Source organism: Loxodonta africana, chromosome 2, assembly GCF_030014295.1.
Source record: "Loxodonta africana isolate mLoxAfr1 chromosome 2, mLoxAfr1.hap2, whole genome shotgun sequence".
Lineage (NCBI taxonomy): Eukaryota > Metazoa > Chordata > Mammalia > Proboscidea > Elephantidae > Loxodonta > Loxodonta africana.
Window position 1 is genome coordinate 14,038,024 of NC_087343.1, and position 20,996 is coordinate 14,059,019.

The following is a 20,996-nucleotide window of genomic DNA, read 5'->3' on the forward strand; positions in this document are numbered from 1 at the left end:
TGTTCCAACTCACCTACAAACGTGACTTAAAGACAGACTCAGGAAGGGATCTCGTTTGTAACCAGGGACTGCCTGTAAACATTTGCATCCCCACCTCAGAGGGTAGTTTAAATAGGGTTGAGATAATTTAATTCTCTCCCCTGAAATGTGATTTTGCACATGAATTTTTACATGGAGCTGACTTGACATCCGGGGTCTTAAAAGCCTATGAGCGGCCATCTAGGATACTCCACTGGTCTCACCCCTTTGGGAGCAAGGAAGAATGAAGAAAACTAAAGATACATGGGAACGATTAGTCCAGGGGAGTAATGGACCACATCTACCACTGCCTCCACCAGACTGGTTCCAGTACAACTAAATGGTGCCTGGCTACCACCATTGACTGCTCTGACAGCGATCACAATAGAGGGTCCTGGACAGAGCTGGAGAAAAATGAAGAACAAAATTCCAACTCAAAAAGAAAACCAAACTTGCTGGCCTGATAGAGACTGGAGAAACCCTGAGAGTATGGCCCTTGGACACCCTTTCAGCTTAGTAATGAAGTCACTCCTGAGGTTTACCCTTCAGCCAAAGACTAGACAGGCCCATAAAAAAAATGAGACTAAAGGGGGACACCAGCCCCAGGGCAAGGACTAGAAGGTAGAAGGGAACAGGAAAGCTGGTAATAGAGGAACCCAAAGTTGAGAATGGAGAGTGCTGACATGTCGTGGGGTTGTGACCCAATGTCATAAAACAATGTGTATACTAACTGTTTAATGAGAAAGTAGTTTGTTCCATAAACCTTCATCTAAAAAAAGTTAGCTTGATATACATTTTGTGATAGATACTAGAGAGAGCAGTTTAACCAAGAAAATATCAAATTATCATACTTACAAAGTAAAGTAATATCCTTATGGTAGCACTAAGACTGTAGGTTGCTTAAAAAAACTGCAGGTTGCTTAGGGGCAAGCAATAAGCTTTACTTAGAGCTATATCTCCAGTGCGCATTATATTGTGTGGCACACAGTAGGTCCACAATTCATATGTTTTAAATGAATTAATGACATTCTGCACTCCTTCTTGTCATTGGCTTTGGTTTTTGGTTTCCTGTCATAAGGGAAACCCGATGCCATGAAGTTGATACCGACTAATAGTGGCCCTATAGGACAGAGTAGAACTGCCCCGTAGAGTTTCCAAGGAGCTGCTGGTGGATATAAACTTCTGGTCCTTTGGTTAGCAGCCAAGCTCTTAACCACTGCACCGCTAGGGCTCCAGTCGTAAGGGTAGACGTTGCAAATCCATGCTCCTATACATTTATTGTTGTTGGTGGTGACCACAGCAACCAACCCACACAGCCATAGGTGATACTTCTCAGAATTCTACGCCAGATTGGCTGACTCCAGCTTTTAGACACAAGCCCCAGGCGATCCCACTGGTTTCCACAACCCCTCAAATATATCTCAGGCTTTACAAGAAGGCTAACAATCCCAATCATTATGGATTGAATTGTGTCCTCCAAAACTATGTTGGAGTCCTGACTCCTATACGTGCAAATGTAATCTTATTTCAAATAAGATTTATTTATGTAACCAGTACCATATCAGTGTAGGGTGTTTCCTGAATCTAATCACTTCTGAGTGATAGAGAGAACAGCAGAGACACAGAGACAAGCAGACACGGGGGAGGAAGTGTGATGATTACAAAGGCAGATGAATCAGGAGTCTAGGAACCTCCACCAAAAGCTGAAGTAGACAAGGACCTCTCCTTAGAGCCACACCCTGAATTCACACTTCTAAAAAAAAAAAAAAAAATGTGAGAAACTAAATCTGTTTTCTTTAAAGCCATCCACTTGTGGTATTTCTGTTACAGCAGCACTAGATAAGCAAGACACCAATACTGAGAATTTTCTCTAGTCCTAAACTCATTTCTTTGGTAAAATTTTTTTCTAGTATCAGGAAACCAAGTAATTGAATGAAGCTTGCTGGTAGTAAGACATAGACTCAAAATTACAGAACCTTGAGCAACTATGAATGGGATGGCAAATGCAGTTTTCATGGTGGAGAGACCAAGTCCTAAACAGTAAGATCTTGTAGGACAGCAAGGCTGTGTGATCACAAACGTTGTTGTTGTTAGGTGCCATCAAGTTGGTTCCAACTCATAGCGACCCTTTGTACCACAGAACGAAACACCACTAATTCCTGCACCATGCTCACAATCATTGTTATGCTTGAGCCCACTATTGCAACCGCTGTGTCAATCTATCTTGTTGAGGGTCCTTCTCATACTACTCAAACATTAACGTAAAAACTTTGTTTTACTGTGGTGCTTCCTGGCAGAGAATGGCAATAGTTAGTTGAGTCTGTTTGGTTAATTTGCTATCACCATGATCGTAAACTAAATAATGGGAAAAGAAGGAGAAGGATAAATAAATTTGTCCATGCAAATGGGGAAATTTCCTATTTATTTCTGCATGCAACGAGTGAATAAGAGTTGTAGTATTTATAGAAATTAATATGTAGGAAGAAGACAAGCCTCATGTATAGCATATTTTCTATGTGTAAACCTTTCCATGAGTTTTCACAGTAGCGGTGTCACGGTATTTGTCCTTTTGTGATTGACTTATTTCACTCAGCATAATGCCCTCCAGATTCCTCCATGTTACAAAATGCTTCACAGATTTCATCCTTGCTCTTTATTGTTGTGTAATACTCCATTATGTATATACACCAGTTTGTTTATCCATTCCTCTGTTGAAGGGCATCTAGGTTGTTGCCATCATTTGAACAATGCTGCAGTGAACATGGGTGTGCATATATCTGTTCATGTGACGACTCTTATTTCTCTAGGATATATTCCTAAGAGTGGAATTGCTGGATCTTACGGTATTCTACATTTAGCTTTCTAAGGAAGCACCATATCGTTTTCCAAAATGGTTGTATCATTTTGCATTCCCACCAGCAGCGCATAAGAGTTCTAATCTCCCTGCAGCCTCTCCAACATTTGTTATTTCCTCTTTTTTGATTCCTGCCAGTAATGCTGGGATGAGATGGTATCTCGTCGTGGTTTTGATTTGCATTTCTCTAATGGCTAGTGATCGCAAGCATTTCCTCATGTGTCTGTTGGCTGCTTGAACGTCTTCTTTGGTGAAGTATCTGGTCATTTCCTTTGCCAATTGTTTAACTGGATTTTTTGCTTTTGTTGTCATACAGGTGTTGGATTTTCTCGCAGATTTTAGAGATTAGACCTTTGTCTGATTTGTAAAAGTCAATTTTTTTTGCCAGTCTGTAGGTTCTCTTTTTACTCTTTTGGTGAAGTCTTTTAATGAACATAAGTGTTTGATTTTTAGAAGACCCTCAACAATATGGATTGACGCAATGGCTGCAACAGTGGGCTCAAGCACAACAACAATTGTGGGGATGGCACAGGACACGGCAGTGTTTCATTCTATTGTACATACGGTCGCTATGAGTCACTATGCAGACTCAATGGCACCGAACCACGACAACAGAGGACTGGTACATTTCCCAGTGTCATACTGTTCGCACACAGCAGAGCTGAGAATCAAATCCAGGACTTGCTGGTTCCAAACTCTGTTGTCTTAACACCACCTATTTTGTACCTTAAATTAGGGCTTCAGTATTTGTCAGGTATTTATGATATGACAGGCAATAAGTGAGCCCCAAACGCAGAATTAAACTCTTGAAATGAGGCGTGTCAAAATGGCAGCAAACTCTCAACAGGTGGACGCCATCATTCACACACTGGGGAGAGAAGGTTAATTGCTAAATTTTGAGTAAAGTTGGCAGTCAAGCCCGTGGATAGATCGCTTCAGTAAAATCTTACTGAATCTTCCATTCTCAAACAAGTGTGTACGACTCAGCAACAACGTGTGAAGTTTTTTAAATTTCCACAGCTCTTCAGGTACTAAACAAGCAGATGTTTGAGGAGCCTGCAGCTTATGAACACAGCTTTACCGCCAACAAATTAGGCAACATCTTTGCTGCTTGCTGCTAACACAGCAATCTCTAAAATTTAAAATTGTACAATCGTTTCTCCTGCATACAAAGCCATTAGGGTACATTCACATACCATGAAATAAAAAAAAAAAATCAAAGGTTTCTTGTTGAAATGGGTAATGCTTATGATAAAAGCTAAGCTCACAGTACTCGCTTAATTTACCAATTTTTTTATTTTTTTTTAATAAATAATAATTTCACAATCCTAGCCTGATTCCTCTGACACAAATGACCCTCCCAACTCTGAAATCTCTATAGGCACCCACTACTCTGGTTTAACTTTGAATGACCTATCTTCTGGACCCCCCCTCAAAAAAGAAAAACAAACCTGTTGCCATTGAGTTGACTCCGACTCCTAGTGACCCTACAGGACAGAGTAGAACTGCCCCACGGAGTTTCCAAGGAGCGTCTGGTAGATTTGAACTGCCAACCTTTTGGTTAGCAGCCGTAGCATCTAAGCACTATGTCACCAGTCACCATCTCTAATTTGAGCTGCTGTCACCAGTCTTGGGGCTTTCAATCCATTCTCTCTATATCTGCTAGCACCATAGCTGACTGCATCACTTCGTTGCTTAAAACTGTCTTCCATGCTCGACTGCCTACCCAACAAAATTGGAACTCTCTAGCCTGACGTATATGGCTGCCCACAGAATGGTCACGTCGTCTTCTCCATCCTTATCTACATGCCTTCACCCCACGGACTCTGTATTTCAACCATGCTGATTCCACATCAACCCTTGTTCCTCCTACTCTGCACTTTCTGTCTGAAAAATACCCAAAGCCTAAGTCTTGCCCTGCCAATGGTTTACACCACTCCACGCACAAATATCCCTCTGAAACCACTCCTGCTTCCTGCATTCCTCACACCACCAACGTCATTCTCGTAGGGGACATACCTGTGTGTGTATGTCTTTCTCTCCATTTGTTAGGAAATCCCTGCACCCTAGAAGCCCCACCATATTTATCATTAAAGCGCAGGGAATGTTTTCTAACATACTGGTCCTATGGAAGCCCATACTTAATACTTTTTTTAAAACAGAACAAACCAAACCTGTTGCTGTCGAGGTGATTCTAATTCATACCAACCCTACAGGACAGAGTAGAACTGCCCCACAGGGTTTCCAAGAAGCAGCTGGTGGATCCCAACTCCAGGCGTTTTTGGTTAGCAGCTGAACTTTTAAGGGCTGTACCATCAGGGCTTCAAAATGTAACAGTTATTTCTTAAAAAGCTCAATCTGAGTAATCTCTTCATTTGAAACTTTGTTCCAGCTCTTTAGCCAAACTAGACAGTATCTACACTACTTGAGGTTGTTTACAATATAATGTTGTTGTGTGCAGTTGTGTCACTTTTTGGCTCATAATGACCCCATGTGACAGAGGAGAACAGCCCCACAGAGTTTTCTAGCTGTATTCTTTATAAGAGCAGATTGCCAGGTCTTTTCTCCCTCAGGGCTGCTGAGTGGGTTCAAACAGCCAACTTTTCCGTTAGCAGCCGAGCACTTAACCATTGCACTACCAGGGCTCCTTTATAATACAATAAACCTCCTTTAAACTGTGTTTACCCATATATAAAGTCTATGCTTTGACCTAACTGGAGAATCCTGTACTGGAAAAAAAAATGTTTAAATAACTACAGAGATATCTAATCTGCCTTTCTTCAAAGTATCAAATCTATTTGGAAATATCTTGCTATCCTCATTATATAATTATTCTGACTCATTACTCAAGTTCAAGAACTGTTCCCACATTAAAACATTCCAGTGTGACTTACTGCCTTTCACAAAAGGTTCAAATGGGATGAAGAGCACAAGGGCAGGAAGGTGAGCAAACCTAGGTACTCGTCATTTCCTACTCTACAGTTGAGGAAACTGAGGCCCAAACAACCCAAGTGACTTGCCCCCAAGTCTCACCCTGGCTGTGTCAGTGCCAAGGCACTGACCTCCTGACACTACAATGCTCTCTCTGCTCACCCCGCTGCCTTTTCTATCTGAATAATTAGAACACACAATGTCTGTAGGGTTTGGCAAGCCTGTGGTCATTCCAGCGTTCCCTGATTGAAGTTCTTTCCTCTTGAGCTGGTCAAGTGCTCATAGTTATTTTCTCAGAAGTATCATTGGCTTCTAGTCCCCCATAATGGCCATCCACCACCCGTCAGTCAGTTTGTCGTACTGTGGTGACTTGCATGTGGCTCTAATTCTGGAAGTTATGCCACTGGTATTTCAAATACCAGGAGAGTCACCCATGGTGGACAGGTTTCAGCAGAGCTTCTGTACTTAGACTAGGAAGTAAGACCCAGTGATCTACTTCCAAAAGTTGGCCAATGAAAACCCTATGGATCACAAGAGAATGCTATCCAATGTAGTGCTGGAAGATGTGCCCCATAGGTTAGAAGTCACCACACGATCACCACAACAGTGGGCTTAAACATGTCAATGATCACGAAGAAGGCATAGGACTGGGCAAAATTCTGTTATGTTATAGATGGCATTGTCATGATTTGAGGCTGAATCAACAGCAACTAACAGCCACAATAACATAATGACCTTAAACAAAACACAACAATATACATAAGTCAATGGGTGAAAGCTCTTGGAACCTCAACATCTGAACAAAGGTAGAGTGGACATTGGGGATGCACAAACGGCCTTCATCAACAGACCTCTCAGCATTGTTATACATTTATATACACTAGGATTCTCGCCTTCCACGTGCAAGACCCTGGTTTGATTCCCAGCCAATGCACTGCATAAGCAGCCACCACCCGTCTGTAGTGAAGCCTTGAGTGTAGCTATGATGCTGAACAGGTTTCTGCAGAGCTTTCATCCTAAGACAGACTAGGAAGAAAGGTCTGGCAATCTACTTCCAAATATCAGCCAATGAAAACCCTATGGATCACAATGGTCCTACTGGCAACCAACCATGAGGGTGATGCAAGCCCTGGCAGCAATTCGTTCCACTGTACTTGGGGTCACCACGAGTCTGGGCCAACACGACCATATTTAAAAACAACACCACACTAGGAAGAGTAATTCACGTGGATCTTTTGGTCAATGTATTTATTCTTGCTGCTTCCAGGCGGAATAATATATACTCAAAGAGTCTCTGGTTTCTATATTGTAATTAACTGTATATTTCCTGTTAGATGTAAGTTAGCAATGCACCATTGCTCTTCTGTGAATGACCATACAATATCCGAAGTCCTGTTTCCTGCACCAGCAGTGGTTCCAGAGGCATAGCAAATTTGGTCTGTGTCAAAGGGAAACGGATTTGAGCAGTATTCCATTTCATCTTGTCAATTTCTGAGTGGTTGTCTAGTCTACGTTATGAAGGGAACAAATGTCAAGCTATTTACTGATACATCTTTTTAGCCCACAGTGAGAGGAACCACTTAATAACTTTTAGGTTGTGGTCATTGTTAGGTGCTGTCAAGTTGGTTCCGAAGCATAGCAACCCTATGTAAAACTGAATGAAACCTTACCCAGTCCTGTGCCATCCTCGCAATCCTTGTTATGCTTGAGCCCATTGTTTCAGCTAGTGTGTCAATCCATCTTGTTGAGGGTCTTCCTCTTTATCACTGACCTTCTACTTTACTCGAGCATAATATCTTTCTCCAGGCAGTTATGCCTCCTGATAACATGTCCAAAGAATATGAGACATTCTCAACATCCTTGCTTCTAAGGAGTGTCCTGGTTGTGCTTCTTCCAAGACACATTTGTTCCTTCTTTTCGCAGTCCATGGTATATTCAATACTCTTCAGCAACATCACAATTCAAAGCTGTCATTTTTTCTTTGGTCCTCCTTATTCATTGTCCAGCTTTCACATACGTATGAGTCTTCAAGGTGACATCTTTGCCTTTCAATACTTTAAAGAGGCCTTTTGCAGCAGATTTACCCAGTGCAATGCGTCTTTTGATTTCTTCATTGCTACATCCATGGATGTTGACTGTGGATCCAAGTAAAATGAAATCCTTGACAACTTCAGTCTTTTCTCCATTATCATGATGTTGCTTATTGGTTCAGTTGTACCTTTTGTTTTCTTTATGTTGAGGTGTAATCTATCCCGAAGGCTGTGGTCTTTGATCTTCATCAGTAAGTGCTTCAAGTCTTCTTCACGTTCAGCAAGCAAAGTTGTGTCATCTGCATAACGCAGGTAGTTAATGTATCTTCTTCCAATTCTGATGCCACGTTCTTCTTCACAGAGTCCAGCTTCCTGGATTATCTGCTTACCATGCAGATTGAATAGGTATGGTGAAAGGATATAACCCTGACGCACACCTTTCCTGACTTGAAACCACACAGTATCCCCTTGTTCTGTTCAAACAACTGCCTCCTGATCTGTGTACAGGTTCTTCATGAGCACAATTAAGCGATATACTGCGGTACCCACTTTTGAATGGCCTTCAGCAAAATTTTACTTGCATGTGATGTTAATGATATTTTTCGATAATTTCCTCATTCAGTTGGATCATCTTTCTTGGGAATAGGCATAAACACGGATCTCTTCCAGTTGGCCAGGTAGCTGTCTTCCAAATTTCTTGGCATAGATGAGTGAGCACTTCCAGCACTGCATCCATTTGTTAGAACATCTCAATTGGTAATTCCATCAATTCCTGGACCCTTGTTTTTCGCCAATGCTTTCAGTGCACCTTGGACTTCTTCCTTCAGTACCATCAGTTCCTGATCATATACTACCTCCTGAAATGGTTGAACATCAACCAATTCTTTTTAGTATTATAATGACTGTGTATTCCTTCCATCTTCTTTTGATGCTTCCTGTGTTGCTTAATATTTTCCCCACAGAATTCTTCACTATTGCAACTCGAGGCTTGAATTTTTTCTTCAGTTCTTTCAGCTTGAGAAATGCCGAATGTGTTCTTCTTTTTTTGTTTTTCTATCTCCAACTCTTCACATATGTCATTATAATACTTTACTTTGTCTTCTAGTGCCACCCTATGAAATCTTCAGTTCTTTTACTTCATCATTTCATCCTTTTGCTTCAGCTACTGGATGTTCAAGAGCAAGTTTCAGCGTCTCTTCTAACATCCGCTTTGGTTTTTTACTTCTTCTGTCTTTTTACGACCTCTTGTTTTCTTCATGTATGATGTTCTTGCTGCCAGTCCACAACTTGTCTGGTCTTCAGTCCTATGTGTTCGACATGTCAAATCTATTCTTGAGATGGTCTCTAAATAATTTTTATAGAAACTATATAATAGTATATTATAGTATGCAAATATTATTATAATTATATTATAAATAGAATAATTTTTAGGAAGGAGATGTCAATGAAAAGGTTCTCTGTATATTCACCAAGAAGGAAAATATATATGTATGATGTGTACAGTAGCCACTGGTCTGTTAGATCTTTTACTTACATTTTTTCATTTAATCTTTGCATAACAATAGGAGAGACTATTCTAATTTTATAGATGAGAAAAATTCAGAGAAATTAAGTATATTTTCCAAAGTAAACCTAGGAAATATCATAAAAAGACTATGGTGCAATTTAGCTGTAATTTCTGGAAATAAATCTCTATTTTTAAAACCTATAAGTAAAAAAAAAAACAAAAAACACCTATGAATAAGGGAAAAAAATGCTATTAGAATAAGAAAACGAAAAAGAATCTCTGGTGTACTTAAATATATAAAGAGTCCCAGTTCTCTACTGATCAAAATATAAATTTTAATATTCATTAGTTTTCATAAAATATTTGTTTTAAATAAAATCTGATTTTTTTTTGATACAAAATACATACTAGATTTTGAAATAAAATGTCATTTGGAAAAGTCAACCTTCAAATTTGACAGAAAAGTGTTAAAATGTAGTAGTTCTATAAGCAAACATATCAAATGATTTTGTTGTTTTTAGATGTCATATACAACAGAACAAAACACTGCCTGGTCCTGCATCATCCTCACAATCGTTGCTGTTTCAGCCCATTACTGCAGCGACTGTGTCAACCCATGTCGTCAAGGGTCTTCTTCTTTTTCACTGACCCTCTACTTTGCCAAGCATGATGTCCTTCTTCAGGGACTGGTCCCTCCTGATAACATGTCCAAAGGGAAGTCTCACCCTCCTCACTTCTGAGGAGCATTCTGGTTGTACTTCTTCTAAAATGGATTTGTTCATTCTTCTGGTGGTCCATGGTGTATTCAACATTCCTCACCAACACAATAATTCAAAGGCATCAATTCTTCTTCCATCTTCCTTATTCACTGTTCAGCTTTCACATGCATGTGAGGCAATTGAAAATACCATAGTTTGGATCAGGCGCACCTTAGTCCTTAAAGTGACATCTTTGTTTTTTAACAGTTTAAAGAGTTCTTTTGCAGAGGCATTTAATATTCAACCTTTTTAAAGACTCACATCAAATTATTAGGAGACTTGACTATCTGTTATTTGAAATACAGAACAATGTCTTTAATATGATAACTAGTATTTTATAAAAATAAATGTTAGTATAATTTGTCCATCAGTAATTTGCAAAAGAACATTGAACACGTACTATGGATGTATTTAATAGCAATGATTACTTACATACTATTAACACTGTTTACCTCATCTTTGTAAGAAGGAATCTCAGAAACATACTCAAATGGACAATTTCAAAATGGCTATAATCGTTGGGGCGGAGGGAAAGGAAAAGTAGAAGAAATTCGGTTTAAAAATGTTTGCACCCCCAGGGTGAAAATGAATAGGAGGCATTTAGATGGATGTTTAGAACATGATTCAAGATACTATCTGCCACTGATTAAACAGTACCCTGTGTGGTGTTTTAGCCTGTGTTCTTGGGGAGTAAATATGCCTTGGTTTGAAGATGATTGCTTGATTTTGGGAAACAACTTCCCTCTCTGAATCTCAGGTTTCTCATCCACAAAATAGTAAGACGTGACTTACAGGGTTAATTAGGGGCAAATGGCATGATCTATGGTAAAGCAGTTTAAAATCGTGCCTGGCATATGGGAAGTACTTTAGTAAATACTATTGTTATTATCATATTTTTGGGTTCTGGGGGTCGTTATTATTACTACTATTACTGCTACAGTTGTTATCATTATCACCCTCCAAGGAATTAGGGTACTCATCAGAGATGGCTCCGTATTGTCACCCTGGTCCCTAAGCTAGGCAGGAAAGCCTGGAGGACTGAAGGGCTGGGACGAAAAAGAGGGCTGGGGAAATGCATGCGTCCCTGATAAATAAACAACAGCTATAAATGTTCCTGCTATTTCTGGAAGAAAAGAGAGCCAAAAAGGAAACCTGAGCAGAAATGATGGTGCTAGGAAGCGCAGAGATAGAGCTTGACGGACCAGAAAGTATTCTGGAATACTCCTCCTAAATTATGTAGGGAAAAAAAAATTACAATAGAAAATTCTAAAGGAATAATCTTGACATTAAAAGGCCAGTTATAAGCAGCTTCAAATCTGAGATAAACAATTGTGATCATGTGACAGACAGTGGTAGAGAAGGCAAGATAAGAACTTAGGAAAATAAAGAACATTTCTGAGGGAGCTTTCTGCTCTGAAATTTTGATTGGAAGAAGATAAGAGAGAAAATACTTCTGTTATTACTATTATTATTATTTTTTTAAATTGGCAACCCAGAAAAATAGCTCCAAAGTGTGTCTACGTTCCCTCTATTTTTACCATGTTTTCTGTTTTCACAATAAAGCAGGCATATTATAAAAGTCTCTTAGGAAATGACTTTTGCAAGGTTAATTCTGAAGGGCAATTCAGTAAAACTAATTGTTTTGTTTAAAGAAATAAGCATGGTTTTATTGGAGGAGTAATACTTGAGCCCCATGAGAAATTATTATTTCTTAGCATGGAAATCAACAGTTATTCTCATTGTAATTTTAAAATAAAAATTAAATCCAGTGAAAAATTCAAACAACAAGAAGAAATCAATCATAAGTAATTGGAAAATCTATCTAATTGTTTTCCAGCTGGCAAGCAAGTATTCACTAACGGTAAATGTCTAGACTCTTATGGCTCTATTTTTGCTTTTGGCTAAATGAACGTGTTTCAGGATGCGTATATGTGTAGAAATATCTACATAACAAAAAGCCCTATTTGAAAAAAATTAAAAATAGTTATTTAAAAATCTGAGATGTTTAGCTTCCAAAATAAAACATTTTGGCAAATACGTTCCTTCTTTATTTAAAAAAAAAATAAATGTAACCATCTATTCGTTTCAATTTGTTCTGTTCTACATGGGGTCACTACGAGTCAGAACCAACTTGATAGCATCTAACAACAAACAACAACATTGTATCCTGCAAGATAATGAAAAAACGGACAAAACTGTCTTCCTTTGGGAACAATTATATTTATACATGATTTGTTTCTTTAAGAAAATTCATAGAACATGTTTTTAAATAAACATATTTCATTCAGATAAAAAAAATGTGGCAATTTGACCTTCGTTTCTTGAAATAGTACTGTTAACTAATTCAACTAGGAATCAGTGTTTTCTCTTAAATAAGCTACATTTTTTAACTCTGCTTATGGAATTGTTGGCATTTTTGCTAACTGAAGGTAGTTATTAAAGAGAATGGCCTCTGTAACATTTATAACATTTACTTCTTTTGCAACCAATTCTCCGATATATGGCAGACTTTTGTGGAAACTTCCATTTGGAAGAAATTAAACAATTCATCTGTGGGAAAGAAACAGTGTCACCTTATTTGAAGCAATCAATTTATATATTTTTTTCTTTTCACATTTTGTCTTTTCAAATCAGAGCCTTGACTAACTATATTATAAAAGCAGGGACTAACGTGATGGCTTTATTTAGCTGTTCTTATTCGACAATAAATAAAATATATCATGATATATGAAATTAATTATAATTAACTGGTAATACATATAAAAATTAGGGTCACTATGAGTTGGAGGAAACCCTGGTGGCCTAGTGGTTAACTGCTACGGCTGCTAACCAAAGGGTCGGCAGTTCGAGCCTACCAGGTGCTCCTTGGAAACTCTATGCGGTAGTTCTACTCTGTCCTATACGGTCGCTATGAGTCGGAATCGACTCGACAGCACCAGGTACTGGGATGACAACCTGACAGCAACGGGTTTGGTTTGGTTTGGGGTATATATATATAAGTTAGACCAAACCCACTGCCGTTGAATTGATTCCAGCTAATCGCAACCTTGCAGAACAGGGTAGAACTGCCCCACAGGGTTTCCAAGGGCTTTAAATCTCTGCAGAGGCAGGCTGCCACATCTTTCTCCTGCAAAGCCACCTTTCTGTAAGCACTCAAGCTCTTTAGCCACTGTGCCACCAGAAATCCTCATAATAAGTATAATATATATTATGTAATATGCAATTAGAACTGATTGATAATAAGTAATTAATATAATTGGTTCCATCTTTCTTAAATATCCTTTTTTCCTCACTAACTGGATTAGTCTATCACCCTAATGAAGATTTGAATTTCTAAAGATGCATTTCTGAAGCTAATCAAACAATTTGGCTATGACAGAAAATAATAGTGAAAGCTATATACTGATTTTTTTCTAATGAAATACCCGTATATTGCTTGTATTATGCAAGGCAAGATTCATACACTAGAAATTTCCAAAATATAAAATAATTAAAACTGATATTATAGCTAAATATGGTAAGAGGAATTAATTACCATATACAGCTATATAACAGTCTTAATTATTTTATATTTTAGAATTAATTGGAGCCCTGGTGGCATAGTAGTTAAGAGCTATGGCTGCTAATCAGAAAGGTCAGCAGTTCAAATCCAGCGGCTGCTCCTTGGAAACCATACGGGGCAGTTCAGCTCTGTCCTACAGGTTTCGCTATGAGTTGGAATCAACTCAATGGCAATGGGTTTGGTTTTTGGTTTTTATAATGCATATTTGACACAGAATTATTGGATACAGGATACATTCCAGAGAGGGACAGGCAGGTCAGCATTCACACCAGGTGTAAAGAATCAAAAGTTGTCATGGGTTATTCTTCTCATTCTGCTTTGGTAGCGCACACACGGACGTGTTTTAGTCAAGAAACGCTGGGCATAAGAAATCAACTCGAGGTAAATCAAATCAAAGTGAGGGAAGGAGGAAGTTTCTAAGAACCCAACAGGTAATCTCACAGTTGCAATATCTGAAATACAGCTAGTCCTAATGATAACCAAACCAGTCCCTTGACTTCGAGGGGCCATATGGTGTCTCTGTTGGGTTTCTCTCTGTCACCGCAGCTTCCTCCACTTGCACAGAAGCCAACACAGCTATCATTCCCTTGTGCCCATCATTGGACATCACAGATCTGTCCCTTATTGCACATTTTCAAGAGTAACAGCCTATTTCTTACAGGCTGATCACTGGATCAATCACCTTGGACCTGATCTCTGTTACTGACCCAAACAGACATCGGGGGTTGAAGTGCTGGGTATGACATGGTTCTTGAGACCTGAAACTCCCAGGAGTTTGGGGTGGGTGGAATAATGTAAAAGATGTACTTTGTGCAAAAATATCAAACAAAAAGATTAGGAATATGAATTGAAAAGGTAACCAAACCCATAGTGAAACAGAGGGCTTCAAAGCAAAAGAGATGGCAGCTCCATGGTGCATATGGACCTGAAAAACCAGATGTGCTTAACTCCCCATGTGGTGTTCATTGTCAACAAGAAACTTCAAATAAGTACAACCAAATGTAGCAATACAAACACATACTTGGAAATATTACTTTTCTACCTACCTTAGATACACCCTGGTGGCACAGTGGTTAAGAGTTTGGCTGCTAACCAAAAGGTAGGAAGTTTGAATAGATCAGCTGCTTCTTGGAAACCCTATGGGGCAATTCTACTCTGTCTTATAGGGTCACTATGAGTCGGAATCGACTAGATGGCTACTGGTTTGGTTTTGGTTTTTTAGATTCACCAACTTCAACCAGTCAACCTTATAAAAACAACATCAAGTGAATGTAATTCATTTTTTTTTTTTTTTCCTTATCTATCCTGTTTGGTGGAAACCCTGGTGGCATAGCGGCTAAGTGCTACGGCTGCTAACCAAAGGGTCGGCAGTTCAAATCCGCCAGGCACTCCTTGGAAACTCTATGGGGCAGTTCTACTCTGTCCTATAGGGTCGCTATGAGTCGGAATTGACTCGATGGCACCGGATTTGGTTTGGTATCCTGTTTTGTCAATTTGGATATTTACAAAAGTCTGGGATAAGTTTGCAATCACAATGTACTAATTTGCAGTTACTTATAGCCTAAATACTTGGATGCAGAAGCTGATATGCTCCTAAATGAGACTCTGTAATTGAAAATAATATTCTATTGAAGTAACGCAGTACATAAAAGCATAGAGTGCTATCATTTTCATTTAAAAATGCACCACTGTTCAACAAAGAAAAGAACCATGTTAAGAGACTAAAGGCAGGGGGCTCTGAGAGGAAGCATGTCAACTACTAATTTTCTCTTGCAATGACAAAATATGTTAGAGCAACAGGTACACAGATGCTTTAATTCTTCTATGGAAACAGAAGGTCAAGAGTCCACCAAACTCATGCTCCTAGTTCCAGAGTGCAGTGGCTGTATATCTCAGGATTGAGGATCCCTGCTATACCAAGTGACTAGCCTCACCAATGGACCGAGTCCACTGCACTCACAGTACAGGGATGTAACTGACAACGCAGTTGGCAATGAAGCCTTAGAGGTTGGCAGAGCCTCAAGATAGAAGGAGCCTGGGTCCTTAATCACTTCATGGAGGGAAGCTGACCTCTGACCAGCACCTCCTTGTATCTGGCTGTTGCAGAAATGAGACACAGACTGCTCTTGTGTTAAATCATTGAATTTTTAGCATTTATTTGCCACAGTAGCTATTGTTTCCTCAAACAGGAGACCTCTCTAAGTCTGTTGGATGTCAAGAACGTAATATCAAACAAAATGATGGAGAAGTGCAATGTATTAGTGAGAACTGAAAGTTAAGCCTTATGCAGCTTCATTTACTCACCCCCACCCCTAAATTCTTAAATATGAGAACAGGATCCTCAGGACTTAGTGGTCAAGTAACTAAGAGGTTGTTTGCTTGTTGTTTTTAACATTTGCACCATCTCAAACCAACACCTAATAGAATCATCATGTCTATCTATGGGTCAAGCAATATTTTTACATGTGGGGAACTGCCTGTGTGTTTGGTATTTGAGAAGTAATCTTATAATTGAGCATCACATAACAGCAAACAATATATATCCCACTAAAATGCACTGTGACTTTCATTTCCGAAACCTGCAAGTCTGAGTGATTTCTAGAAAACAGAGCCAAACTAGGAGATTGGGATTTGGCAGCTCCTGATTTCCAGCAAGTTGACTGAAAGCAAAACTTCCTTTTGTGGGAGATGATGCACAGTTTGCATTCGGGGCATGCACTAATTTTGTTAAAAGAGTTTCAAGTGCAAATCAGGCCATTTCTGACACTTTCTGAACATTTTAAATCAGGCCAGTTACTATTCCTTTCCAACATCTGACTGAATGTTCCAATTGCAAAGCCAGGTTTGTAAGGAGAAGATCAAGACCAGGTTTACTTCCAGTGGCGCTCCGCGCAGAGACAATGAAAAGAGCAGGGTGTCCAGTACCTGATGCTGCTCATGCTGCCGGTCTCCGACCCCAGCTTGCATCGCTCCAGTTGGCTGGCGACGATCTGGCGTTCAGCCTCCAGCTCTCGGGTCAGTCTTTCAAACTGTAATTCCTGAAATAAAACCACGGGAAAGATTAATTCTATCATCTACATGAAAAGGAAAATTCAGACCAAAATGACACAGCAGTCAAAAGGGAACAAGTATGATGGCGGAGATGTCCACTTTAAGAAATATAGATGATTGGTGTGAAATAAAATAGGCTCAAACTTCAGACAGAATTTATATCACAGTTCTGTGATCCACAGGCTAAGAGACCTTATTTATTCCAAGTATCAGTTTCATCATCTCTAAAATGGGTTTAAGACACATATTTCATAGGGTTGAAGTGAGGATTAAATGAAAAACTGTAGATGAAAAACTAGCCAGTGGTACGTTTAGCAGATGGTCAGGACCCAACAGATGTTAACACTCTTGGCACCATAACACTTAATGTAGAAATAATTCGTTTTCATTATCACTTGGGGCATTATGTTATGCCCTACCGGTCTTCTAGCTGGCTCTCTCTCTATTTTATACATATGTGTAGAGCCCTGGTGGTGGAATGGTTAAGCAATTGCCTATTAACTGAAAGTTCTGTGGTTCAAACCTACCAGCTGCTCCACAAGAGAAAAGATCTGGGGATCTGCTCCCGTAAACATTATAGCAACCTACAAAACTCTATAGCACATAATAAGAACAACTTATATGTATATAGATATAGACATACATGTAGTTATTATGCTTCAGATACATATAGTATCTATATACATATATACGTATTTACATACATATAGAGAAAGCATCTGTCAGTTTGTAATACTGTGGGGGCTCATTTGTTTCTGCGACGTTGGGAGCTATGCCACTGGTACTCAAATACCAGTAGGGTCACCCATGGTGAACAGGTTTCAGCTGAGCTTCCAGACTAAGACAGAGTAGGAAGAAGGACCTGGCAGTCTACTTCTGAAAACAAACAGCCAGTGAAAAACCTATGAATGTCAGCGGAACATTGTCTGACACAGTCCAGGAAGATGAATCCGCAAGGTTGGAAGGCACTGAAAATACGACTGGGTGAAAGCTGCCTCCTCAAAGCAGAGTTGACCCTAATGACATGGATGGAGTCAAGCTTTCAGGACCTTCATTTGCTGACGTGGCATGATTCAAAATGAGAAGAAACAGCCACAAACATCCATTCATAATTGGAACACAAAATGTTCGATGTATGAACCTAAGAAAACTGAAAATCATCAAAATTAAATGGAACACATAAAAATCCATATCCTAGGCATTACTGAGCTGAAATGGACTGGTATTGACTAGTCTGAATCAGAGAATCGTATGGTCTACTACGTCGGGAATGACAACTTGAAGATATATTGCGTTGCATTCATTGCCAAAAAAAAATTTCAAGATCTATACTGAAGTACAATGTTGTCAGTGATAAAATAATATCTGTAAGCCTACAAGAAACACAAGTTAATACAACTATTATTCAAATTTATGCACCAACCACTTAAGGACAAAGATGAAGAAACTGAATATTTTTACCAACTTCTGCAGCCTGGAATTGATTGAACATGCAATCAGGATGCATTGATAATTACTGGCGATTGGAATGTGAAAGCTGGAAACAAAGAAGAAGGATCGGTGGTTGGAACATAAGGCCTTTGTAACAGAAATGATGCCGGCGATCACATGATAGAATTTTGCAAAACCAACGTCTTCTTCATTGCAAATACCTTTGTTCACCAACATGAATGGTGACTATACACATGAAACTTGCTCTTGAACATCAAGTAACGAAAGCAAAAGGAAGAAATGATGAAGTCAAAGAGCTGAACAGAAGATTTCAAAGGGCAGTAGCAGAAGACAAAGTAAAGTATTATAATGACATGTGCAAACACCTGGAGATAGAAAACCAAAAGGGAAGATAACGCACGGCATTTCCCAAACTGAAAGAATTGAAGAAAAATTCAAGACCTGAGTTGCAATAGTGAAGGATTCTAGAGTGAAAATATTAAACAACACAGGGAGGATTAAAATGAGATGCAAGGAATACACAGGGTCACTATACCAAAAAGAATTTGTCAACGTTCGGCCATCTCAGGAGGTGTAAGCAGCAACCTATAGGACTAAAGCAGGAAGTCCACGCTGCACTAAAGGCAGACAAAAAACGAGGCTCCAGGAACTGACAGAAGAGCAACTGAGATGTTTCAACAAACAGATGCAGTACTGGAAGCGCTCACTCATCTCTGCCAGGAAATTTGGAAGACAGATACTTGGCCAACTGACTGGAAGAGATCCATATTTATGCCTATTCCCAAGAAACATGATCCAACCAAATGTGGAAATTATCAAACAATATCATTAATATCACACCCAAGTAAATTTTTGCTGAAGATCATTCAAAAACAGCTGCAGCAGCATGTTGACAGGGAACTGACAGAAATTCAAGACAGATTTAGAAGAGGACGTGGAACCAGGGATATCATTGCTGATGTCAGATGGATCCTGGCTGAAAGCAGAGAATACCAGAAAGATGTTGACCTGTGTTTTTACTGACTATGCAAAGGCATTCGACTGTGTGGATCATAACCAATTATGGATAACATTGCAAAGAATGGGAATTTCAGAACACTTAATTGTGCTCATGAGGAACCTGTACATAGCTAAAGAGACAGTCATTTGAACAGTACAAGGCAATACTGAATGATGTATAGTCAGGAAACGTGTGTCAGGGTTCTAGTCTTTCACCATACCTATTCAATCTGTATGCTGAGAAAACAATCTGAGAAGGGTGGACTATATGAAAAAGAACAAGGCATCAGGATTGGAGGAAGACTTGTTAACAACTGCCATTACGCAGATGACACAGCCTTGGTTGCTGAAACGGAAGAATACTTGAAGCACTTTCTGATGAAGATCAAAGACCACAGCCTTCAGTACTGGTTAAACCTCAACATAAAACAAAAATTATCACAACTGGACCAATAAGCAACATCATAATAAACAGAGAAAAGACAGAGGTTGTCAAGGATTTCATTTTACTTAGATCCACAATCAACACCCATTTGAGCAGCATTTGCATTGGGCAAATCTGCTGCAAAAGATCTCTTGAAAGTGTTGAAAAGCAAAGATGTCACCTTGAAGACTAAGGTACAACTGATCCAAGCCGTGATGTTTTCAATTGCCTTATATGCATGTAAAAGCTGGAGGACTTATAAGGAAGGCTGAAGAATTGACACCTTTGAATTGTGGTGCTGGAGAAGAATATTGAATATACCATGGACTGCCAAAAGAACAAACAAATCTGTCTTGCAAGAAGTACAACAAGAATGCTCCTTAGAAACATGGATGGCGAAACTTTTTCTAACACATTTTAGATGTATTATCAGGAGAGATCCGTCGCTGGAGAAGGGCATTGTGCTTGGTACAGGAGAGGGTCATCGAAAAAGAGGAAGACCCTCAGTGAGATAGATTGACACAATGGCTGCATCAATGGGCTCAAGCATAACAGTGATTGCAAGGATTGTGCAGGACCAGACAGTTTTGTTCTGTTGTACATGGGGCAGCTATGAGTCGGAACCAACTCAAAGGCACCTAACAACAACAACATATATATGTATATATACAGTTTTAGATATATCTATATCTGTGTCTGTATCTATATATCTAAATCTACTTTTATATCTATATGTATATATCTACATACAACTATGCAAACCCCGGTGGCATAGTGGTTAAGTGCTATAGCTGCTAACCAAATAGTCGGCAGTTCGAATCTGCCAGGCACTCCTTGGAAACTCTATCGGGCAGTTCTACTCTGTCCTCCAGGGTCTCTGTAAGTCAGAACTGACTCGACAGCCATTTTTTTTTTTTTTTTAATATACAATTATATTACTTAGGACTTCATATTACTTACATATTATATATATAAGAAAATAATACTTCAAGTATACTTCTTATAATTTAAATTACTGCAGAATAACAATGATTCTGTGCAGCCTAATTACGAAGTGAATAATCTTCGAGATATTTTATACGTTGTTGCTGCTGTTGTTGGGTGTTGTGGAGTTGATTCTGACTCACAGAGACCCCATCTGTCAGAATAGAACCACCTCGTAGGGTTTCCCAGGCTGTACAAATTGCCAAGTACTTCTCCCCCAGAATATCTGGGTGGGTTCAATCTGCCAACCTTTCTATTAGCAGCTGAGTGCTTAACCATTGTGACACCAAAACAAACAGCAAAAACTTGTTGCCATCCAGTTGATCCCGACTCATGGCAACCCTATAGGACATAGGAGAACTGCCCCATAGAGTTTCCAAGAGCACCTTGTGGATTCGAACTGCAGACCTTTTAGTTAGCAGCCGT

At 39.3% G+C, this 20,996-nt stretch overlaps 1 protein-coding gene across 1 annotated transcript in view; it reads right to left on the reverse strand.

The window, feature by feature from the left end:
• The window catches only part of CTNND2 (catenin delta 2), a 769,728-nt gene extending 752,608 nt beyond the window's left edge, over positions 1-17,120 (reverse strand). Inside the window, exon 1 of the mRNA XM_064270645.1 lies at positions 16,586-17,120. Coding sequence (XP_064126715.1) covers positions 16,586-16,734 — 149 coding nt within the window. The 5' untranslated portion in view covers positions 16,735-17,120. The remainder of the gene's footprint in view (positions 1-16,585) is intronic.
• Positions 17,121-20,996: the final 3,876 nt, after the last annotated feature.